Below are 25,655 nucleotides of genomic sequence, written 5' to 3'. Positions count from 1 at the left end.
ATGGTGCGTATCATTTTAATCAGCAGAAGCTGCATGTGCATCCTATTATTATTACATTTTATTTATAGGGCGCCACAAGAGGTCCACAGCGCCGTACATACAGTAAAGGGTACACAGAACATTACATTACAATACAGTAACCAACTTATAAACAGAGCACAAGTAACAAATAGCAACACAATTCTCCATACACAATACAGCTGGGAAGGTGAAGGCTGTCATAGAACTGCTAGAGAAGAAGGCTGTGAGACAGTGGGGAGGAGGACCCTGCTTCTAGGAGCTTACAATCTAGGGGAGAGGGGAGACTGACAGATGATATGAGGCAAGAGTGTGTAGAGGGGGACCTGAGTGCAGGAAGTAGGCGAGGTAGAGATGGCTGAGGCAGGAGGGACAGAGACTTGGTGACGTGGTTATGTGTTGGAAGGGTACGCTTTGATGAACAGGTGGGTTTTCAGTGCATGTTTGAAGCTCTGCAAGGTTGGGGAGAGCGTAATCGAGCAAGGGAGCTCATTCCAGTGGAGGGGGGCTGCACGGGCAAAATCTTGGACACGAGCATGAGATGAAGTAACCAGGGTGGAGGAGAGGTAACAGTCATTGGCAGACCGAAGTGAGCGGGAGGGAGTATGTAAGGAGATGAGGTTTGAGATGTAGGGAGCAGTAGAGTAAGAGAGGGCTATGTGAAGGTGAGGAGTTTGAAGAGGATTCTGTAGGGGAATGGGAGCCAGTGCAGGTTTTGGCAGAAGTGGAACGGCGGGAGAGGAAGATAAGTCTAGCTGCAGCATTGAGAACAGACTGGAGGGGAGCAAGATGGCAATGTGGGAGGCCAGTAAGGAGAAGGTTGCAGTAGTCAAGCCGAGAAATGATTAGTGAATTAATAATCAGTTTGGTAGCATTCTGGGAGAGGAAAGGCCTAATACGAGCGATGTTGCGTAGCTGGAGTCGACAGGATTGAGCCAGAGATTGAATGTGGGGTGTGAAGGAGAGAGTGGAGTCAAGGGTGACACCCAAGCAGCGAAGTTGGGGGACAGGGGAGATGATTGTGTTGTCAACAGTGATAGCGAGATTGGTTGGAGTGGAGACTCTATTAGGGGGAAAGATGATGAGTTCAGTTTTGTCCATGTTGAGCTTCAGAGAGCGCTCGGACATCCAGGAAGAGATGGCGGAGAGGCAACTGGTTACCTGAGAGAGGACAGAAGGGGAGAGTTCAGGAGAGGAGAGGTATAGTTGTGTGTCATCGGCATAGAGGTGGTATTGGAGGCCAAATGAGCTGATGAGTTCTAGTTTAGAAGTGTACAGGGAGAAGAGCAGTGGGCCCAGGACAGAACCCTGTGGGACACCAACGGGAAGGGGGGGGAGGTGGAGCCGGAGGAAGACACAGAGAAGGAGCGGTTGGTGAGGTAAGAAGTGAACCAGGCAAGGACTGTGTTAGAGATGCCAAATGTCTGAAGGGTGCGAAGGAGGAGAGTATGATCCACGGTGTCAAAGGCTGCAGAGAGGTCCAGGAGGATGAGCAGAGAGAAGTGGCCCCTGGATTTGGCTGCAAGTAGGTCATTGGTGACTTTGGCCAGGGCAGTTTCAGTGGAGTGACGGCGAAAGCCAGATTGGAGAGGATCAAGGATGGAGTTGTCAGAGAGATAGCTGGTGATGTGGCTGTAGACAAGCCGCTCAAGTAGTTTGAAGGCAAAAGGGAGAAGAGAAATGGGGCGGTAATTGGCAGGTGAGGACGGGTCGAAGTTGGGTTTTTTAAGAATAGGTGTGACAAGAGCATGTTTGAACAATGAGGGAAAGATGCCGGTGGACAGAGATCAGTTGAAAAGTGAACAAGGTGGGAGCAGGCAGTGGAGGAGAGGGAGCGTAGAAGGCGAGAAGGGAGGGGGTCAAGGGGGCAGGTGGAGGGGGGAGAGGACAAGTTAGGGAGTGGACCTAATCACCCGTGGTGGGGCTGAAGGAGCACAAGATGGGGTGGCCGGGGGCTGCGGATGGTGGGGGAGGTGGGGTTGCAGCAGGGAGATTGGAGGATATACTGTGACGAATTGCCTCAATTTTTGGAAGAGAAGAAGGAGGCAAAGTCAAATGCAGTGAGGGAGGATGGAAGGGGTGGAGGTGGGGGGCGGAGGAGAGTGTTGAAAGTACCAAAGAGGCGGTGGGGATTGGAGGACTGAGAGGAGATGAGCGACTGGAAGAAGGATTGCTTGGCGAGGGAGAGGGCCGAGCTGTAGGAAGAGAGGACAAGCTTGAAGTGAAGGAAGTCCGCCAAAGAGCGAGATTTCCTCCAGAGGCGCTCGGCTGTGCGCGAGCATTTTTGGAGAAACCGGGTCAGTTTGGAGTGCCAGGGCTGGGGTTTGGACTGACTGAGGGGGACAAAGGAGGAGGGGGCAACGGAGTCAAGTTTAGAAATGAGGGTGATCTTGTAGAAGGAGGCTGCCTGATTAGGGCAGGCCATGGTTGATAGAGGTGAAAGGAGAGTATCAAATGAGGAAGACAGGACAGCAGGGTCGAGAGACTCAAGATTGCGTCTGGTGATGGTGGCTCTGGGTGAGGGGAGGAGTAGAGAACTTGAGAGAGTGAAGGAGAGTAGATGGTGGTCAGAGAGGGGGAAGGTAGAGTTGGAGAAGTCAGAGAGAACACACAGATGGGTGAAGACGAGGTCAAGGGAGTGGCCGAGGCAGTGGGTAGCAGCGGAGGTCCATTGAGAAAGTCCAAAGGAGGAGGAGAGGGCAAGAAGATTGGTGGATGCAGGATTTGTGATGTCAATAGGGATGTTAGTCACCAAGGATTATAGAGGGGAGGTCAGCAGAGAGGAAGTGGGGAATCCAGGCGGCAAAGTTGTCAAGGAATTGGGTGGGGGAGCCTGGGGGGACGGTAGATGACTGCAACACGGAGATGAATGGGGTCGACGAGACTGATAGAGTGGACCTCAAAGGTGGAGAAAGAAAGGAAGGGCTCAGGTGGGATAATGCGAAAGGTGCAGTTTGGGGATAAGAGGGTGCCAAATCCACCACCTTGGCGGTTGTCAGGTCTGACAGAGTGGGTGAAGGAAAGGCCCCCATAGGAGAGCGCAGCAGGGGAGGCGGTGTCAGAGGAGGAGAGCCAGGTTTCAGTGATAACGAGAAGATGTAAAGAGTGGGAAATAAAGAGGTCATGGATAGCGGGCAGTTTATTGCAGACGGATCTGGTATTCCAGAGGGCACAGGAAAATGGGAGGGAGGGGACGGGGGATATGTGGATGAGATTGTCTGGGTTGTGTGTGAGAGGGTGTGGGCTAGATCTAAGGGGAAGGTGTAAGCTGGTGGAGATGGTTGGTATGGGGTGAGGCGGCATAGTGGCTGACACAGGGTTGACGGAGAGCAAAGGATGACAAGTGAGCAAATAGGTGGTACTGTAGGCAGGGAAGCACAGCAGAGGATGCAGGTATTAGAGGGGAGGTAGACAATTAGGCAGTGTATTATGGCAGTGAGGTAGTGGAAGAGAGTAGGTAAGTAGTGTAGGAGAAATAAAAGTCAAATGAATAATAGTAAATAATACACTGGTAAGAAGTACATTTAGACAGGGCAATCATGTGTATATAAGGCAAATGACATTGTTTGGGATGTGCATTCAGATGTGTTTCAGAAACAGAAATTTAAATTCTTGATGCTGCAGCTAAGGAGAAAAGTTTTGCAGTGTCCAAACCAGGGAGATCATTGTAAAGAGTGCAGGTTATGCAGACTGCAGGAGGTAGTTTGATGTTTATGTTGACTCACTGAATAGCTTGAGTGTAGTCCATCCGTGTTTTGCTGGCTTGTAGTTTGGTTTCCTTTGGTTTAACGCTGGTATAACGCTAATTTTGATTTTAAATGCTCAGTACACTTGAGATCTAAACACTTCAGCATCTAAATGCCTAGCAGCCTACTCTGAACTGAATATATAAGGCTACAAACATGTGCATGCTGATTTACCCCCACCCCCTAGCAAACAGCCCTCCACCCTCAGCAGAAGGTGCTAATTAAATCTGTGCATAGTGAGGTCAGTATATCACTCTAATTCCATTTAATTTAAAAAACATACTACAATTTTAAAACAACTTACAGCAACTAATATTACCTATGCAATGTAATTGCTGTTATGCTATGAAACATAGATCAGTTGCATATGAAGGAAGTAGTCAGTGGACAATTTACCTGTGGGATGAAAGATGGCAGTCACTTCTCAGCTAACAAGAACGCTGGTATAACGCTAATTTTGATTTTAAATGCTCAGTACACTTGAGATCTAAACACTTCAGCATCTAAACACCTAGCAGCCTAAACGGCCTAGCAGCCTACTCCTATTTGTATCATTGTGTGAATAAGACGCATCTGAAGGTAAAGTCGCACGAGAAGACACTCAGCACTACCAAGCCACATGGCACTCACTTGTTATGTGTAACGCAACTTGTAGTGCATGGAGAATAGATGTATGTGGACACATCTGTAGTTAAGCACACCTTGCTGCATAGTTTTTGGTTGGGGCACCCTACCAACAAGACCACAGTTATTGGAATTTTGCCTCGAAACCCACAGTAATCCTGGCAGGGAGGAGAGACGTTTTCATCTGTGCAGAACCCAACCTGTCGTATCTGTTAAAGCAACTATTCAGGTAGGTGTGTAGTAGAGATGGCCATTGGATCTTCTGTCTTTATAGTAGTCAAGTTACGATTCACATATTAAGCAGGAGTTTGGCCAGTACTCTCTGACTTCCTCCATTTTTTTTCTTTTTGTACCTTCAGCCAACAGCAGTGATGGTGAGCAATTGCAAAACTGATGTACTTATCTAGCTGGGTTTATAAAAAGGAGCAAAACGCATTAAAGCTATACATTAAAATCCATTTAAGAGCAATACACTAAAGTTGCAAGAAACATTATTTACAAATGATTGCCACTGTTATATATTAAATGATTCTCGTTCAGATGTTTCAAGTTGCATTCACATTTTTAGACCAATTGTATAAGTTGGCAGGATGATAGGCTATTGTGAAGAGATGGGTTTTGAAAGAATGATGGTTGCTGGGGATTCTAATCATGGGTTAGGGAATTCCATAAGTGAGCACAAGAGTAGTCTAAAGCTAGGTGCACACTATGCAATTATCGGTTGATTGGCCTGTTTTATTGTGTAGGCATGAGCATTTCGCCGAAAAACGCTTTCCTTCGATTATCGAATTGGTCAGACTTGGCAGAAGATATTGACATAAAGGTCCTGATATCAATCAGTGTGTGGGCATTCTCGATAATCTGACCGTATTTTCTACGATTTGTTTTTTCTGCTCAAGCATAGATGTCCTGAAAACCTGTCTTGTTAAGGTGCCTTACGGACCGAGTTTGGGATCTATTGTTTAGGCTTTAGAAGTGGATTCTGGTGTCATCTATACAGATGTGTCCTTCTACATCTTTGCTGCAGTTGTGCTAAAAAGCCTCTCTCAGTGCACTAGCTCAAGTTAGACTCTACAAGCACCAGACGTCTTGTTTGCATCTTTTTTTTGCCAAAAATGCGTCTAAGTACCATCAGTCTGTGCTGAGTCATTTCATATGCTACACTTGTATATGTGTGTGCGACTGTAGGAAGTGCTACAATGTAGCAGCCTCAGCTTATTTCATTCCAAGTTCCATTGTGCTTCATTTACAGACTTAGGTGCACATATATATACACGTGTTGCTTATCAAATTAATCAACACAGTCTGCTGGTGCTTTGCGACTTCGACACATTTTTGGCAAGAAATGACACCCAGCGCTAGCAGAGTTGCACAGGACCTGGCAGCTCATTCACGCCAGGCAAGTCGCGCTGCGTGGCGTAGTGATGCTTGATGTATGAGCGGTCCTGAAGGAGGGAGTGGTAAATATATCAAAATAAGAGGCATTGAAGGAACATTTTTTAAAAGTAGAACAGTGCTGCAAAACTTAAGGGAGTGGAGGTTGTGCAGGAGGAGAGGGTAGTCCACTATTGAAAGCAGAGAGGTCAAGTAGGATGAATAGGAAAAAGTGACCCTTCAACTTAACTGTGAGTTTAGTATGGACATTCTGTTAAGTGTAGATGGTGGCAACCTGATTGCAGAGGGTCTAGGAGGGAAAAGGCTGGTGCAGGCAAGCTTTGGTGGGGCAGGAGGGAGCCAGGTCAAAGAGGAAGTAGAGTGGTATATAAGGAAGCCACGCTAGGCGAAACGCGTAGATCACAGATTTATCGATTTGGATCCCGCACAGACCGTGAATTGTTTACACGATTGTACGGTAGAGTCTGCTGGCAGACACGGAAGCCACCCGGGCCCATAGCTTAGGAGTGAGGGTTCCATACACAATCAGCGTTGACTATTAGCAGTAAGGTATGAAAATATACTATTGACAGTGTACCTTATCTATACTACACGTGGATTCCCGCACATACCAGGAGGTTCAACTGATTGAAAGAACTGTTTCTCAGCACAGCTATGTTGACTGTATGAAGCACTTTATAAACATTGAACATTATTTGCATCAGAAAAATAAGCTAGCTCTCAGGGAGAGAACTATCGTAAGTAACAAGCAGATTTACAAGATTACATGCTGCACCTTATCCATACTTTACGCACACTTTATGTTTACGATTTGGGATGCTTATGTATGGTTATAATAGTGTTCTCGCTGGGCTGTTTTAGTGGGGCGCCGCGCCCTGCCCTATTTCTAAAGGGCAAAAAGCACCCTGCCCTCCGGCGCGGCGCTGAAACAGTTTGCGGGTGCCGTCCCCACCCGTGGGTCGCCGTGTCCTGCGGGCGGGGAAAACTGCAGTGTAGTGGTCACCTCCGGTGAATGGATGCTGGGCGCATGTGCATTCACACTGATGGCAGCGCTTGGGGGCAGCCCGGTATGTCCAAATGTGCCGGGCAAGCCCCCAAGAGTGACAAAAAGAGGACGTGTCTTAGACACTCCCACTTTTCAAATGTGCCCTATCTCTAGGTTCGGCGCCGGACCTAGAGTGAACACTATATAAGAAGCCTAAGGGGAAGTAAAATGCCAGGGCAGATTCTCCATACTCTCCAATACCTGGATTTTAACTGAAATAGCCTTTTATATTATATACTTTTTTTTTTTTTGTTGTAGTGTGCGTGTATACCAGTATCAGCTTGCACAACTATAACAGACTACCTATAGGACTACCGATAGCAAGTGCTATGAATTATTTATTTGTTCATATATTGATGGTTGTATACACCCTTTTCCTTAATTAAACCTATAGAAGTTCAATAAACAGATTTGCATTTTATCCTTTATTTAGTTTAAGACAAGGTATGTGCTGATATATATATATATATTTTTTTATTGTTTCAAATGAAGCCAGGTGGGGCTTCTAATATTTCCTCTGCAACCTATATTATATCAACTTCTAGGCGTAGCGCAGTCACTCTTCCTTTTTCGTTTTTGCAGAATAAGATCAGTTGTTCATTTGGGAAAGAAGGTGGCAAAGTCACACAAGTGCATCTATTTATTTATTTATTGAATTGTCTATTTTTTGCATGTATAAAAATGAAAAGGGAAAAAATGCAGGTCTCAAAATAAAGGCCCTCATTCAGAGCCGCTCGTTAGCGGCAGTACGCTCGTTCCGAGCGATGTTTGCACATCTGCGCATGCGTACGGTTTTTAGTACGCATGCGCGAACCAGTCAGTGCGGCCAAAAATCGTTTGTACGCTATATAGCGAGTGCCTGCTATTTTGAGTGACAGAATGAGGCGTATGTGGGTGGTAACAGGGGAAGGTGCTTGAAAATGAGTGGAGATCCGAACGCAGGCGTGCTTAAAGGTCAAAACGGGCGTATTATGGGTGTGCATAATTAATTCAGCAGCGTCATTGACCACGTCACTGGGTTATTTTATAGCCAGAACTGCTCGCAAATTTGTGGTAGCAAACACCAACCACAAGAATAGCGAGCAGTTCATACGCTGGTCGATGTACTCGATTAATCTAATAAATAGCGGACATGACGTAGGATGCGAGCGGCCAGGGGGCGTTTTTAACAAATAAACGAGCGTATTTTTTGCTCGCTCGTTCAGACTTAGAGGCGTGAACAGACTACAATTTGCGAACGGATCATTTGAATAGCCACCCCTTGTTTTTGAACGAACGACCGCAAATAGCGAACGGCTCTGAATCAGGCCCAAAGCCTCTAATCCAACCAAAAATCCTGAAACTCACTTGTGCTTCATGAAGCACAAATTTGTGTTACAACATAGTGTGCCAGTCTTGCACAGCACCAAACACAGTGTTAAAGTTAGATGGATCCAGTAATGCAAGAATATGGCTGTGGACTCCCATATATCCAGGTTTCCCTGGACTGCTTTTTTAACACTAGTTACACCGGTAATACCCATGCAAAAATGACATTTGTACAGAGACAGCAGACCTGTTTGAATGTCTTCATTTATAGGATGCTTTTTTATTCATTGTCTTAAGAGCTGTGTTTTGGAGATTGTGGTGGAAACATTTCTTCATTGCACTTAGTTTTTCCGATTAGCATTTATTGTTCATGCTTAACATATGAACATTTCAGTTGCTGTTCTGTACCTGCATTCTCAGATAAATTGCAAGTTCTTAGGTGATTTGTCAGGTTTCATGCAGGAGGGGTGGACATATTGGCTTACAGAGCGGTTGTCTGTAAGCATACAGCAACTTTAATCCTTTTGAGATGGGTTATATAAGTCAGTTCAGTATAGTGCATGAACCCTGGCATTTAAAAATGGCACAAGTTATAAGGATTAACAGAAAATGTATCTTTGTTATATTTATTATTGTCTGTCCTTTTGCTTGACACAATATACATGTTTATATCATTAATTGTATTTAACTCTATCTTTGTAGGCTTATGCAATGCCAGCGGTAGTACTTCTTTTCAGCCAATTAGAAGACAGGTCACCATCCCCACAGCTCATGTTGTACCTTCCACCTTGGCATCCTCTTCCAGTAACATGCAAATACATGTAAAAGACCCTATTTCTACAGAATCTGCTTTATGTAGTTTTCCCTTTCTACCAATGTCCGACCCCTCCACAGTTGAAGACAATAGGAGGTTTGAAACGCCCAATATTGAACCTACTTTGAACCAATCTGCTCTGCTAAATGCCTTCTGCCCAGAGAGTAGAAACGATGTCCCTACAGGAACCATAAACTCAGAGACTGAACCATACAGAAGCCTTCCTGAGAGCACGGAATTTGGAAGAAGGGATCACACTTGCAGGACTGTGACCCTGGCCTCCACAAATCTCCGGAGTCAGGGGTGGAGACCAGATACATACAGTCTGCAACCAGGGGCTGAATACAGTGCCTGGAAGCTCCAACAGCAACAGTATACAGAGCACTTGAGACTGAGGATGGAGAAACTGCAGGTAACTTTATAGATTGCATTTGATCTAGCAACGCTAACGCTGGGTACACACTGGCAGATATATTGGGCGATCAATTGATCAGCTAATATATCGTGTGTGCGTCAGCCAATGTGTACCAGCGATATGTCTGTGAACGATGTCATTCACAGACATATCGCATTGGCTGTGGAGCACAGCTGATAGCAGATATATCTGCTCATCGTGCTGTGTATAAGGGCTGTCAGCTGACCGCCTGTACACATGCTGCAGAGACTGCAGGCAGGAGGGCGAGAAGTGACCCCCGGCCAGATGATGGTTGTTCAGTGTGTATGAACAACCTTCTGCAGATCAGTCGATCTGCAGATATATCTTTTAGGTCTGTAGTACCCAGCTTTAGAATCCAAATTGATATAATAAAGGGCAAATGTAGACGTCTGCACTCTTGGATACTGTAATCTAAACTTGCCCATATCATTCCTTTCTCTGAAATTATTCATTCACTGTATATCCAATTTTTTTTTAGCTTGAGAGAGACTTCTCCACAACCCCTGCGTATCCTGTGGGACTTCACCAGGTTCCAAATGAGTGGGAGAGAGCTTTGAAGGCTAGTGAGACTATTCTGGAAAAGGAGATGCTGTTGGAGAGGTGGGATGGGAAATGGTGTTTAGGGAATGTTATATGCATGTCTGAGGTGAATAGTGTTCATGTAATATGATACAACATAAAACCTGTCTTGAACACATTTGGATCAATAAACCTAAAGTATGTTATTCCTGTTAGGTGGCCAAGTAAATTGTGCACTATTGCATTATTTTATGGATGTACCAGAAAGCGATGACTTTCAGAAAGCTACTTTTTGGAACGTTCTATTATGCTGTGCACAAAAGTGTATGTAAATCCTCCATTATCAAACCTTTAAAGTATGCATTCAGTCTGTAAGCTTTTGGTTTCAGAATATATACATTTCTGCACAGAATTCAGTATTTTTGGTTTTATTGTGTTGGAGTTAGTTGCTCTACATAATAGCTTCATTTAACTTGAGAGCTTTCTTTATTAGTTTCAGTTAATTAGTGTTACCAGTTAATATTTTTTTTTCTGTACGCCTCATGTGGGGCTGTCCCTTTGGACCATATATTGATATAGTGTAATCCCAAGATGAGTCAGCCTCATGATATAATTTCCTAATTGTATCTACGGGGTTCTTTTGGGTACAAAATGTATTCCAGTTTTAAATTTAATTAGGGAATTTGCTATCACCATCACATGTGGTAAGGAATTCCACCGCTCAACTAACCTCAGTGTAAACAACACCTACCCATGCTGATTGGACAATAGAATACTATTTATAAATAGATGGCTAAAGATCTATATCAGATAAAGATGCTTACACTCCAAAAGTTCAGAAAATAACAAACTGTTTATTAGGCTTATAGTATATTAACTAAACAAAGTGGCAATGTTTTGGCTGCTAGGCTGTTTTAGCGGGCCGCCATGCCCTGCCAGATTTAAAAATGGTAAAATGTGCCATGCCCTTATGGGGCCCTCCCTCCACTGAGTCGGCCTACCAGGTGCTGTCACCACCCGCAGGCCACAGTGTCCCGCATGGGTTACAATGAAACAATCACCGCCAGATGAATTGATATGTTCACACTGCACGAGCACTTGGGGGCAGCCCAGCATTTCCGTAAGTGTTGGGGACGCCCCCACAGTGATGTTATGGGGTGCGTCACAAGGACATACTCCTGAAGGCACGCACAAAAGTGCCCTTTCTTCTTCGGGGTCCACAGCTGATACGTTGGGGTATAAGATCTGGTCACCAAACAGTTAAAATGAGCTCTCTGCTCCCAGGATGCTTCGGGTCCCTCCTTTATATACCCTGCCCCCGGCCATAGGTAGCCATTTGTTTCCTGTTTGGTGTGTACACCACATAGGCTGGATCAGTCTCCCTGTATACCTCTCCTACGGTGAACAGGTTTTTACAGTGCTCTCTATCCTACTAAGCCTAGGGCTGTTCGTAGTGACAAGAGCTTAATATTGCATATGCTCATAAGGGTGTTTTATGCATTGCATGTGATTTGAATTGCTGTGTATGGTACTGCCTTTTATGCCTGAATAACTGTCAGTGTGTAACCTATCACTGCTGTATTTCTCCCCTGACCCCTCTGCTCTATTTGGGTTGAATCAGTAATCACATGTGTTCTCAGAAACTTGACATAAAAGAGTAATATTATGTCTAAGGAGTCTGTAAGACAGGTGGCAGAAGCCCCTGTGCTGGTATCCTGTATGGCCTGCAAGGCAGGATTATACCCACAGGATTTTATACAGAATGGATTGTGTGGTAACTGCAGTCCCCGCAACAATCGAGTTTACCGGCCTCTGGACCAGAAACCCCATGGCTTCTTTTTCCCAGATTATGGCACAAGTGGCGGAGCTTTTGGCTGCGCCGGCACCCCCAGTTTGGGGATACCCTCAGCAGATGCAGCCCCCTATGGTTATGCCCTCTGTTTCCATCATGGATGGACATGTGTGCTGGTCGAGGCTTGGCATCGTCCTCAGCAGCTTTTCAGCAACTGCTGTAGGCCGCCAGACCAATGCAGCCAAAGACCAGACGGCGTTCGGCTTCTCATACAGGCCGGGCAACAGAGGGGGTGAGTACTCCAGTACATCCTCAGAAGAGGAGGAGGTACATGATTCCTCTCAGGAGTCTATCTCCGAAGAATATGAGGATCACTTTTCAGTTGCTGACGTCCCCATTTTGATTAGGACAGTCAAGTCTGTGCTGAATATTGAGGAAGGGGAGCCCCCGCGTAGAAAGGCGCCGGTGTTTAAACGCCAGAAGGTAGTCAAGGCGGAGTTCCCCAAGTCAGAACATTTGTCTGAGCTTGTGGGGGAAGCATGGGGTTGTCCAGGTAGGAAAATCCATCCTTCGAAAAGGGTGGCGTTCTTGTACCCTTTTCCGTCAGAGGAATGTGCAAAATGGGAAATTCCGCCATCTGTTGATGCGCATGTGGCACAACTGGTACCACTCTACCTATTCCATCTGCATCCTCACTTAAAGATGCCACGGATAGAATGCTGGAAGGTTGTCTTAAAGCAATTTTCTCGCTATCAGGAATGGCCACTCATCCAGCTATGGCTACAGCTTGGGTCTCCAAGGCATTGAAGAATGGATGAAAACATTGGCAGAGTCTTTGCCAGATGCATATAAGGAACAGCCGGAGATTATTTCCTTTGTGAAGGAAGCAGCGTCTTATCTGGGAGACGCGGTATTAGACGCTGGTATACTTTCTTCCAAAGCATCGGCGGTTTCGGTGGTCGCACGCAGAGTCCTGTGGTTGAAAGACTGGAAGGCGGATGCGGGATCCAAAAAGGCACTAGAATCCCTTCCATTTACGGGAGGTATTCTTTTTGGGGCAGAATTGGACACAATTGTGGCTACGGTGGCCGCATCTAGACGGTCGTCCTTTCGGGTTTTTAGGCCACAGGGTAAGGACAAAGATTTCCGTGCAATAAAGTCCCAGATACTTAATCTCTCTCCGGAGGTTCAGTTATCCCTGTCATGGTGGTTGCGAACAAGTCATCTCAGTCAGGGTCGCCCATTTTGGGTGTTGGATTGGGCACCTCTCAAGACCGATGCCAGTCTTCAGGGCTGGGGAGCGATGACTGGTTTACACACGTTTCAAGGGAAATGGACAGAGGCAGAAAGTAGTCTATCCATAAATATTTTGGAACTGAGGCCCTGATTCAGAGCCGGACGCTCTTACAGAGCGCTCGCTCTGAATCAGGGCCGTCCTTCCTAATTTTGGAGCGGCCTCCTGGCCGCTCGCATAGCTGTGGGTGACCACCCACAGCTATAGCGAGCGGCCAGGAAGATGGTCGCGATGGTCAAGACCATCGCGACCATCGGGCTTGCGACGAGACCCTTGTGGTAGGGTTAATACAGGGTCTGTTAATACAGGGTCCCTGCTGGTACCCTTCTCTGCCTCAACTATCTTTGACGGCATGGCTCTTGAGCCTCCATCTTGAGGAGGAAAGGGTTTTCTGAGTCTGTGATGCAGACAATGTTGAAGGCGCGTAAGCCAGCCTCAGCCCGGATTTACTATAGGATTTGGCACTCATTCTTTCAGTTGTGTGAACTGAGGAAATATGAACCGGAGGGTTTTCGGGTCTCTAGATTGCTTACTTTTCTTCAGACTGGTTTGGAAAAGGGGCTCCGCTTGGCCACCTTGAGGGTGCAGGTTTCGGCCCTTTTCGGTTTGGTTTCATCGGAAGATCGCTCTAATGCCAGATGTGAGGATGTTTTTTCAAGGGGTGCTAAGGGTTCAGCCTCCCTTTGTTTCCCCGGTGGCCCCGTGGAATTTGTCGTTAGTTATCAGGGCCTTACACGCTTCACCGTTTGAGCCTTTGAAGTCGGTAGACCTCAAATGGTTGACAGCGAAGACCATGTTTCTTCTCGCTATTGCATCTGCGCGCAGGGTCTCTGATCTAGCTGCACTGTCTTACCGCTCTCCCTTTCTAATTTTTCATCAAGATAGAGCGGTACTTTGTACTAGAGCGGGATACCTTCCAAAAGTGGTATCTAAGTTCCATATGAATGAAGAGATTGTGGTCCCAGCTTTTCAGAACACAAGCCTTTCGGTAGGTGAGGCTTCCTTGGATGTTGTCCGTGCGCTGCGGATTTATGTGGAGCGCACCAACAGCTTAAGGAAGTCTGATTCCCTGTTTGTACATTATGGTTGCCATAAGCGTGGCTATCCAGCCAATAAGCAGACACTGGCCAGGTGGATTCGGATGGCAATTTCTCAGGCATACGCACAGGCGAACCTGGTGGTGCCGGAATCTGTAACGGCGCATCTACTCGGTCAGTGGGACCTTCATGGGCGGCCCGTCGGGGCGCCTCTTCTGAACAGTTGTGCAGGGCAGCCACATGGTCTTACGTCCATACTTTTGTCAAGTTCTACGCATTTGACACCTTCGCCTCTCAGGATGCCTCCTTCGGGCGTAAGATTCTCCTCTCTTCCGAGACACAGGAGCGTCCCCGCCCTTAGGGGTTAGTGCTTTGGGATATCCCCAACGTATCAGCTGTGGACCCCAAAGAAGAAAGTTTAACTTTTTCTTCGAGGTCCATGGGGTCCACAGAACACCCACCCTGATGCACCTGTGGTTTTGGGGTGTGTCTATATTTCCTTTCTCTATGAGAGAATGGTCTAGAGAGCATTGGTTCTTCTTTCTTTTTGCTTTTTTTTTTTTTCTCGCCTGCTTGAGCTTGGTAACAAACTGGCTACCTATGGCCGGGGGCGGGATATATGAAAGAGGGACCCGGTGCATCCTGGGAGCAGAGAGCTCGTTTTAACTATTTGGTGACTGGATCTTATACCCCAACGTTTCAGCTGTGGACCCCATGGACCTCGAAGAAAGAGTTAACAAAGGTATGTTATACCATAACTCTTATTTTTGCATCAAGGCACCCAGCCCCTGTGCCCCTCTAGGACGAACACGAACTTCTGTCCTTTATCAAGCCTAGTATGCCTGAAACTATGCTGCTTTGCTTTTTAGCTACTTTTCCAATATAAACAAACCTAGTCTTTCTAGCCTCTTTATGATGTAACCGTTCTATTGCCTTTAGGGAGGTTAACCACCATCTATAATTCACCTACAGTAGGTCCTTGTCACAGTGATGTGCCCAAACCTGTACCTCATATTCAAACAGTGGTCTGATTATTGGCTTACATAATGGTAATACTGTGTTTGCATTAAATGTGTATATCCCCTTTTATATGTATCCCAGGATTGTATTCACTTTTTACAGCTGCTGTTTGGCACTGTGTATAGCTACTTCTACTTTTTAAAATGAACTACTAAAATAGTAGTTGACAAAGTGTTTTAATAAAATTCCAGCAAAATATCATCACTGATGTCATACATACTCTCTGTTCTATTATGTAGTATGAAGTCTGGCTCCCCATAGATGGCTGTTCCACTGCTTGTAAACAAAATAATTTAAAGAAAATAAATGTGCCAATGAGTAAGATCACAATTTCTTTGCTGCCCTCACACTGTAGCAATTGAATTTCAGAACATAACCCTTGATAGGTGGCTTGTGTCAAACCCTTATCAATCCTTTATTGGATCAGTCATTCCCCAAGGTTGTTAGTATAAGTTTTCTGCTCTGGCTGAAGGAATACCCTAGTATCCGTAACTATATTAGAAATCAACGACTGTACTCCAGACTTGGATTGATGTTTTGAAAATGGTGGTTGTCTTTTTCATGATCACATATGTTATGGCAGTAATAAATAAAAGGTGTGCCAAGTCATATTACATAAATTGCCTGCTGTAGAAGAATTCTGTAGACACAAGGCCTGATTCAGCAGGTAACGCAGTTACTTATACGCACGCAATGGGTCGATAGTTGCGTTCTGTGTATGCATCGCAGTGGGCAAACTAGCAAAAGCGCTCCGAACTGCGATTGCATAGGGTACGCAGACCCAGAGTACAGTGATTGACAAGAAGTGCCGTTTGTGGGTGGTGATGGGGGGGTGGGTGGGGGTTTGGTTGGACGAACGCCATTGCAGGGGCATGCATAAATTAGCCACTGTGTCCATAAGCAGCCATAGCACTGATAGCGTGCATGGCTGTTAGCAATTTCTGAGTAAGGTGCAAGATGGTTGTGCAAGTGTGTATATGGGTCCGATGTTACCGATTATTTCGCTATGTTGCCCTAGTATACGGATGTAAGGGGAAGTGGGCGTACTTATGTCTGCCTGTGTTCGCAATGTGAATGCAAACCTTTAAATGGCACCTCTAATATTAGCAACTGCGCTGTGTTCGTACAAGCAGAATTGAGATCCATAGTGAATCGGGCCCACAGTACTTAACGAAGAGTGGTAATCCAGCTATAAGGTACAATTTATAACTCATTCAATCTGGGGGACATTGCTCGCCATGGGGTTGCTTGAGGGGACTGAAGGAGTTGGCCTTTAATACAAACTATAGCTTTAAGAGAGAAGCTCCTCCCCTCTGCGACTCTCAGTCCCTTGTCTTTCAGTGTTTTAAGTGCCCTTAGGAGTTGGGCTTTTTTTTTCTAGTTTTATGTTTGATTTACCTCTTCTTTATCGTGAGATACATGTGTTCTGCTCTTCTAAGGCAGGTGGCAGCCACCACTGTGAGACCTGGAGTGCGACAATCCTCAGAGTGTGCGCTGACCTGCAGTGGAGTGAACAAGATTCACTCTTCTGGTACTCTGGTAGGCTTTCTCCTGACAGAGGGACTGGCCAGCGCTGTCACTCTTCTAGAGGATGATGGCAACTGTGGAGTCCAGAATGGCGGACATCATCTTGTGGTGTTCTGGCGGTGGCTCTCCTCTTTCACATGTGAGTGCACCACAGGCAGCCCGTGAAGCGGGCGATGCCGGGTGATTGTCCTACTGGGAAAGATCACCCTGGTTACTTTCCCAGGGGTGGATCTTGTTCTGAAACACAACTCCCCACTGTAGAGGAAGAGTCCAGGACAGTCCCTTTGGCAAGGAGGTATGGAAAACGCCATTCCTTGCAACTACTGTGGACAAGGGACCCTACTCAACAGGCTGTGCAGCTACTGCCACACAGTCTTCACTGCTCTGCAGCTGCTGAGTATTATCAGGCCCATACATCTAGCCTGTATCCGGGCAATTCTCCGTTCTGCCGACAACGGGAGATCAGAGAAATCCAACATGTTGGACAATTTCTATTCCCCATTTCCGACCCAAAAATGGCCAGAATTGGGGAGTCAGGGATTTTTAAAATGTTGAAATTCCCAGACTGATGGCCGATCAATGTCCACTGATCTGTGTTTTTGATCACCACCTATCGGATTGGCAGAACAGGGAATCAGGCCGCAGATGAATGGCCCACATTAGCTTCTACAATGTTGTGGTTATTGCACAGTGTATTCCAGTACCTGTCTGTGGTTCTTTCACCGTATACTCTGCATACCAGTACCTGACTATGGTTATTGTCACAGTATGATCTTTTGCCTGCTGCACATAACCTCTCCCATCTCCTCCACATAACTGGGCTCCTTGTTTGCAGCCAAACCCTTTTGGTAATGGAGCCTCTACATCTGCAATGGATTGCCCCAACTTCCTGTTCTGCTGGTGTCAGGGTGATCACGGAAATCCACATGTTGTACAATCTCTATTCCGTGAGTCCGTCACGAAAATGTTCGGAATCAGCGAGTCTTTTAAGCATGAAGGCTAACAGACCTCAGTTTTGGGGGTCATGATTGCTTTTTACAGTGGGGGTTGTCACTGATTCTTCTACATTTTCATGTCTGGAAGTTGGCCAGTTTAGGGAGTCTATGTAATGTGGTTTGTGCAAGATCTAATTGTGGGAGCTTCGACAGAGTCTGTCCTGACATTCTGTAGGTGATGCACAAGTGTGCATAGCACCTAAGAATGTACGGTATGTAAGTATGCGTTGTTCTAATTCACATGGGTGAAGTAAGTAAGGGTACTTGATTTCTACTTCTGTTATGGAAGACTCTCCGTACAGCACTTTTGACCCTTGATTTGATTGTGGGAAAAGTTATATAAGCTGTTGTGACCCTCGTCCCGATTGTGGATAAAAGCGCATCTAAATTGTTGTCTTGACGGAAGTCCGCCACAGGATGTAAAGATACCTTTTATATATACTTTATCTCACATTTTTGTTTTATTGTGAGTGGGTACGACGTCCATCTAACTATTCAAGCAAAATTTCCTACAGATATTAATTAACCACTTTATGTAATACCAGTTCCTCCTCTGTGTTTTGTTTTCCATATAAAATACATCGTATGAGAATCCAAAGAAAGAGGGGCTCAGCAAAAACGTCTATAAATATATATGATTCTTTAAACATCATGGAACCTAATTGGAAGTCTGAGTATAAAAGACAACCACTTTATTATTGGGGGTGCATTTATATTGTTCTTTTAAGTATTACCAGTGCTATCTCACCTATACAGAGTTTATAATCTGTCTAGTCTGGTGTGGTTTTTCTCTTAATAAGGCATGACTTTGTTTGTGTCACAACCGTATAGAATAATGGGATCTCTGGTCCTTTCTTCCACTCTGGGTTCACTCGCGAGCAGATGGTGTAAAGAGTCAGACTGTGCTGTTTTTGAGGGTACAGCTATTCTTTTTGGTCCTATTTTTTAACAGATGATGCAGTCTGTTTTGAGATCATGGGTTGTCTCTAACTGTGACTTTACCTTTCTTATATGTAGGCGTGAATTTATTAACTACCTGGAAGTAACCTGATGGCCACAGGAGAGACATGCCTAAAGTTATCTCAACAAACTTGTTGGGGTGCTTTTTCGGCATGCTGCAGCAATGGTCAGTGCAAGCAGGGAAGTTATCCAGATGATCTGGGTGGTTGTCTGCCACATTTCCCTAGTGGTGTCTTTAACATTGCCTCTCCTATTGTAGGAGGACAGTAGGTCCTCCCCAAAATTCAGACACTGAAGTGACCCAGTAAATTTCCCAGGATACCTTTTTAGATGCCCTACTATTTGGACAGCCTCTTTTGCCTATTGGGTGAGATTTTATTGTGACATTCTCTCCATTGCTGGACAAGCTAAGGGTTTGAAAACACGTGGGAAGACCAGTATCATGGGGCCTTTCCTATTCTTCAGGCCTACCTGGGTATGACCGAATGTATTCTCTGTGGAGGGTCTGATCGTAAAAGGCAACTTTTGTTCAAGTACCCTGATGTTTGTCCTGCTTTTTCCTGGCCGATATTGTTTTTCCTACTTCAACGAGTAGAGTGTTTAGAATGTTCTACTCCTCATACTGTCCTTGTCCTGTGGCAGGAGGGGGTAGTCTTGCCCAAAGCTGGACTTTGAATTGCAGGAGTGTTTTTGCCTTTGACTCTTTACAGTGTACCTGAGATGCTGTCAAAAGGATTGCAGCACCTACCGAGATACTGAAGCTGGGGACACATCTGGATTTGGGGCTGCCCTGGATAGGTTTTTTTTCATAGTGATCTGTCGTACAATGGACTGGTTTGAGCCATGTGTATATCCTTTGGGATATAGCCCAGAATGTTCTCTGTTATCGTCCTTAGGGGACTAATGTTCCTGGGCTATGAGTGCTTAGATCCTACTCCCCCCCTCCCCCCAATGCCTAGGCCAACATACATAGATTGTAATTTCTAAACCTTGGTTTTCCTCCTTTTTTGGGGGAAGAGGGGCTATGTCAGGGTTCTGTGTTCTTTACTCATCAGCGGTGGTCCTGGTACCACAACAAATTTGCAGTTGTGGGTTATCTCCTGTGTAGTGGATCTGATTTGGCAGTGGCAAGGACTCTGCATGTCAGTCTCTCCTGTTCTGTCCAGGAATCTCGGGATGGTACCGGTTTTTGTTACAGATGTGTCCTTATGCATCTAGCCTCAATACGCCACAAAGCGCGGCTTGCCTGGTGCGAGTGAGCCGCCAGGTCCCATGCAACTCTGCTAGCTCTGGGCATCTTTTTTTTTTTTTTTTTGTCTTTTGCTGACAATGGATCTAACTTGCAATGCGATGTGACTAGGACGCACCAACAGCCTGTGCTGATTAATTTGATATGACATTTGTATATCTGTGTGCACCGTAGTCTGTATATGAAGTGCGGAACTTGGTATGAAAAAGCTGCGACCTCTACATTGTAGCACTTCGTATACAGATTCAGAGACTCTGTCACACACAAATCTAAAAGTGTTGCATATAAAATTAATTAGAACAGTCTGATGGTGCGTCCTAGTCATATCGTATTGCGACTTAGATGCGTTTTTGGCAAAAAAAAACGCCAAGTGCTAGCAGTGTCTCACGGTACCTGGCACGTCATCAGGGGATTTTTGCACGACTGCAACAAAGTTGTTTAAATATAGCCTGATTTGAAGCACGTCTGCTTATTGTGGGCTTTTTCCAGGGGACCCATAGTTTATGACCTAATGACCCTGAAACGTTCTTTCCATTGGGACTTCTAAGTGGCCTTTCAGCTGGGGTGGCTGAACAGAGCCATGGTCGATCCCTGTTGGGATGTCCATTTCTTTGTTGGTCCTTGTCAAAGCCATCCATCCTGCAGTTCCTCTGTGTACTTGTTCCGCTTGGAGATCTTGTCGGTTGTACTCCTTGTAGGCTCCACTTTGCATACAGTGGTTAGTTTTCTGGGGTTTCTCTTCAGCAACAGGGATTGGTAAACTGTTCTAGTGTAATTCTCTGGGATGCTCTCTGCTGAGACTGGGGTGGCGCTAACCTTGGTTTTCTGGAGTTGGTCATCCAGGTAGGCTGGTTGTGACTGTTCTGTTCTGGGACCCACATTATGGTCTGGCAGGCTCTTTCATGTTAGTCCCTCATTACCAAGAGGTCTAGAGTTGAGTCTCAGCCATTCTCTAGGGTACCTTAGCAAAGAGCCTGATCCAAGTGGTTTCTGGAGTGGGAGCCTTGGCTACTCTGATATTTGGCTCCAACATAGGGTATATTGGGGGACTTGATAGCGTTATGGACCACTAGGGTTTGGGTATATCTCTCCACTTCAGGAGGGATTCTATGCCCTACTACAACATCCTTTTGTACAAAGGCGTCTTCATTGCTTAGTGTGTATATATCATCAAATTAGGTCTTGGCAGTGGTCTATTTGCGGCTTAATTATGTTTGGTTCGTTATCCTTCGGTTTACTGTTTGCTGTTGCCATTGCTCTTACTGATAGGTGTGGTGGTGGATTCCAGCTTCTCAAATTGGTTGCCAACTTTTGGAGCTTCTTCATTCAGGAACCTGCACTGTTTGCTTTCGTATACTTGTATGGTGGCTGATAGTTTGGTCCATTACTCCTGTTGTTCACTCTGACAGGATTTTTCTGGACTCTTGACCATATTTTTTCTAGTCTGTTATTGAGTAACTTACCTTGCTGGATTTTCAGTGTCCAGTACCTCTATTTTCCCAGGTTTGTGGGCATCTGTTGGTGGTATTGCGAGCTTTGTGGCTGTTACTTATTTATACTTTAGTCTCTTCATACTGTGGGTCATCCTTCAGTAAGTACAAAAATCCTAGTTATGCATGTTGCACTGGACAGGAGAGTTTAAAATGTGTGGATAGACTTACAGTTCAGAGCGGACATGTCCTAGCTCATCTCTTGCAGTGTAAAAATAAAGTTGTACTACGTGCAAAAGCAGCCAATATATTGCATTTACACCTATTGCCTCACAACATGGTTTATCCAGATGCAAATGTGCACACTTTATTTGTTCTGCTCCTAGCTCTAAAAGAGGCCCACAGTAATCCTGCACTTACGGATTGCAGATTGGTAGAGAGCACAGGGCAGGGGTGATCGCCCATAACACTTATTTCCTCCCACTGCAGCTGGCCGCTATATAGAAGCACAGCAGTCTTTGCTCTCTCTCCCTGCCTGATTTGCTGCTATATAGCGCCCAGTGGTATTGGGCAGGAGAGAAGTGTTACGGGTGGCCACTGGTACAGGGGTGAGTATAAATTTACATTTTTTAATTTATCAGAAATTTTATTATTCACTTAAATTTTTAATATAGAAAGAACTTTTTTTTCATGGTAGTATTTATTTATTTATTAACAGTTTCTTATATAGCGCAGCATATTCCGTTGCGCTTTACAATTGTCAACATTGATAGAACAAAACTGGGTAATAACAGACAGATATATAGGTAGAAAGGCCCTGCTCGCAAGCTTACAATCTATAGGAGTATGCCATTAAATGCCAAACGTGATCCTGCAATTTATGTAGTGGTATATGTTTTGCTATTGAATGTATTTGTTGATCTACTTGGGTATTAAATCTATATATTTGTTAATCCATTACTGTTTTACAGAATCAAAGAAGTGTGGATATTTTTAAAACTTAGTAGATGATCTCTTATTTTAAAAATAACTTTAAACTTAAAATATGTATTTTTGTCAAAAACATCCTTGCTGCACTGTATATGGGAAACTAAAAATAACAAAGTTAAAGGAGCCTATGTATAATTCTGATTGCAGGCAGCGACAACACATTTCACAACTGGAACAGAGACTAAGGCAGAGTGAGGTGCAGATACACAGCACATTGTTGAGCCAATCCAGTCCTTACAATGACATGTGTATGATCAGGTTGCAGGTAATTGTTTAAGAGCAGTAAACTCTACCTCCTTCCTCGGTTTCTATAAACCAGACCTTAGGATGCTCATTTAATCTGTGTTTTCAGGATCTGCAACGGGAGGTTACATTCCTGCGAGCTCAGTTTGCAGATAAGACTGATTCGTCTAACCAAGAAAAAGCAGAGTTGGAGAAGAAATTGTGCTCGCAGGAGGCTGAGAGTAGAGGCTTGAGAGAGGCTATGAAGGAGGCAGCCCAAAAGCACACAGAGGAACTGAAAAAGCAGGAGGAGCGAGTGAGTTTATATTATACATTCTTCCAAAGGGCTTGTCTCATTTTTCCAAAAAGTTCTTGCCAGTCCAAAAACCTAAAAAAATGTTTGCTCTGAAAGTATAGTAATGACTGTCTGTGGCAGGTAAAAGGAAGAGAGCGGCATATTAATTCCTTGAAAAAGAAATGTCAGAAAGAAGCAGAACAGAATAAAGAAAAGCAGCAAAGGATTGAGACACTGGAGCGATACCTGGCTGATCTCCCCACTGTGCAGGACCACCAGCGGCAGCTCCAGGAGGTAATCTCTCCCACTCTGTGTACTGCAGCTTGCTGCTCCTCCACACCAAAAGCATTAACTTTGTTTTGGCTGTACTTCAATAAATGAAACCATAAAACCGAATACTAATTGAGGTTTGGTGTTTCTCACAATATCTGTGTCTTTAAGCCACTGTCAAAGTTTTTTTTGTTTTTTTTCAAACCAGCATAGATTTTTCAGATTAAGGACTTCCCCGATTAGTAATAGATCTCCAGGCCACAAGACTAGTTGTGCTGTAGTACTTTTTGTTTATTCTTACTTATACCCCTTTTACACCGGAGCTAAAACCCGGGTTTTTGAAGGGTTAACCCGGGCAGCTCATTGGTGTAAAAGGGGAGAGAGTTGGATCGCCGGGTCGAGTGACCCGGCAATCCAACCCAGGTAACTTGCAGGGTTTAACACGGGCGTAGCCCGTGAAACCCTGCTGTGAGAACAGCGCACTCCGGGTCACAATGACCTGGAGTGCGCTGCTAGCCGTCCGATTGGTCCGGCTTCAGTGGCGCTTGGAGATGACGTCATCTCCAAGCGACCGCTTTCACTCTCAAAAGCCGGGTCTATGCAGACCCGACTGCGGAGTGAGCGGGGCTGACTCGGGATTATCCCGAGTCGGCGCCGGCAAAATTCCGGGTCTGATCCGGATAGGAACTTTGTTCCAACTCCGGGTCAGACCCGGAATTTAGGTGGAAAAGGGGTATTAGTTTTCCCCATTGGCTGTCTTAAATACAAATGTGTAGTTACAGTCAGGTGCATAAATATTGGGACATTGACAGACTTTTCATATTTTGGCCTCTATTCACCACCACAATGGCTTTGAAATGAAATAAACAAGATGTGCTTTAACTGCAGACTTTCAGATTTAATTTGAGGGTAATTACATCCAAATCAGGTGAACAGTGTAGGAATTACAACGGTTTTCTATATGTGCCTCCCACTTTTTAAGGGGCCAAAAGTAATGGGACTTTCAACTCAAAACCTATTTCATGGACAGGTGTGGGCTATTCCCTCGTTATTTCATTATCAATTAAGCAGGTAAAAGGTCTGGAGTTGATTCTAGGTGTGACATTTGCATTTGGAATCAGTTGCTGTCGACTCTCAATATGAGATCCAAAGAGCTGTCACTATCAGTGAAGCAAGCCATCATTTGGCTGAGAAATCAAAACAAACCCATCAGAGAGATAGCAAAAACATTAGGTGTGGACAAATCAACTGTTTGGAACATTCTTAAAAAGAAAGAAAGCATCGGAGAGCTCAGCAACACAAAAAGACCTGGTAGACCACGGAAAACAACTGTGGTGGATGACAGAAGGATTATTTCCCTGGTGAAGAAAAACCCCTTGACAACAGTTGGCCAAATCAAGAACACTTTCCAGGAGGTAGGTGTATATGTGTAAAAATCAACAATCAAGATAAGACTACACAAGAGTGAATATAGAGGGTTCACCACAAGATGTAAACCATTGGTGAGCCACAAAAACAGGAAGACCAGATTAGAGTTTGCCAAACCACATCTAAAAAAGTCGTTACAGTTCTGGAACAACATCCTATGGACAGATGAGACAAAGATCAACTTGTACCAGAGTGATGGGAAGAGAAGAGTATGGAGAAGGAAAGGAACTGCTCGTGATCCAAAACATACCACCTCATCAATGAAGCATGGTGGTGGCAGTGTCATGGCGTGGGCATGTATGGCTGCCAATGGAACTGGATCCCTTGTATTTATTGATGATGTGACTGCTGACAAAAGCAGCAGAATGAATTCTGAAGTGTTTCGGGCAATATTATATGCTCATATTCAGTCAAATGCTTCAGAACTCATTGGACGGCGCTTCACAGTGCAGATGGACAATGATCCGAAGCATACTGCAAAAGCAACCAAAGAGTTTTTAAGGCTAAAAAGTGGAATGTTATGCAATGGCCAAGTCAATTCCCTGACCTGAAACTGATTGAGCATGCATTTCACTTGATGAAGACAAATTTTTTTCTAACCGATTTTATTTGTGAGCACATTAAACTGGTCAGCCACACTTGCACACATAACTGAAGGTGGGCTCCCCTTTACAAGTGGTGCAACAGTTTTTCTTCACAGCACAACAGGGTGGTTGGAAGCAGTGGTGTACAATTTATGTTCAGTGATTTGGGAAATAAAAACAACCTCATAAGTTTGTCATTTAAGTTGAGATAGTTGTCCTTTAAGAAACACATTGTTTCCTCCAGATAAAAGAACTGCATGAGAAGAACTGCCTCCTGCAGGAGCAAATGAGTGATCTGGAGAGAAAACTGGGGGAAGCGAGAGCAAACTGCAAGGAAAATGATGCACAGCTTGCGGCAGAGAAACTCAGAGGACAGGAGTATTTAAATACTATTGAAAGGTACCCATTGGAAAAGCATATAATGGAGTGTAATATACAGTATAATAATATTTGAGAATTTTACTTTTGCCAAGTTTTCAACGCCAAGCTTTCCATTGCAGCTTGCAGAAGGAACTAAAGAAGTTGGAAACCACATATTGGAGAGAGGAGGAAAAGCGCCTTACTGAAGAGGCAGACATTTTACATCAAGAAGTGAACACTCTACATAAGGAGCAAGAATGCTTGAAAAAGGTAGAATATCCCCTTTATTGGACATTC

At 44.9% G+C, this 25,655-nt stretch overlaps 1 protein-coding gene across 1 annotated transcript in view; it reads left to right on the top strand.

The window, feature by feature from the left end:
- CEP85 (centrosomal protein 85) overlaps positions 1–25,655 on the top strand; it is a 45,983-nt gene that overhangs the window by 3,171 nt on the left and 17,157 nt on the right. The window contains exons 4-10 of the mRNA XM_088442139.1: positions 8,839–9,362; positions 9,865–9,986; positions 22,347–22,464; positions 22,552–22,737; positions 22,858–23,010; positions 25,243–25,397; positions 25,499–25,628. Coding sequence (XP_088298265.1) covers positions 8,839–9,362; positions 9,865–9,986; positions 22,347–22,464; positions 22,552–22,737; positions 22,858–23,010; positions 25,243–25,397; positions 25,499–25,628 — 1,388 coding nt within the window. The remainder of the gene's footprint in view (positions 1–8,838; positions 9,363–9,864; positions 9,987–22,346; positions 22,465–22,551; positions 22,738–22,857; positions 23,011–25,242; positions 25,398–25,498; positions 25,629–25,655) is intronic.

This window comes from Taudactylus pleione, unplaced genomic scaffold (genome assembly GCF_031769625.1).
Source record: "Taudactylus pleione unplaced genomic scaffold, aTauple2 ptg000305l, whole genome shotgun sequence".
NCBI lineage: Eukaryota > Metazoa > Chordata > Amphibia > Anura > Myobatrachidae > Taudactylus > Taudactylus pleione.
The sequence above is the reverse complement of the archived record's forward strand: the minus strand, read 5'-3'. Positions and strand labels throughout refer to the sequence as shown.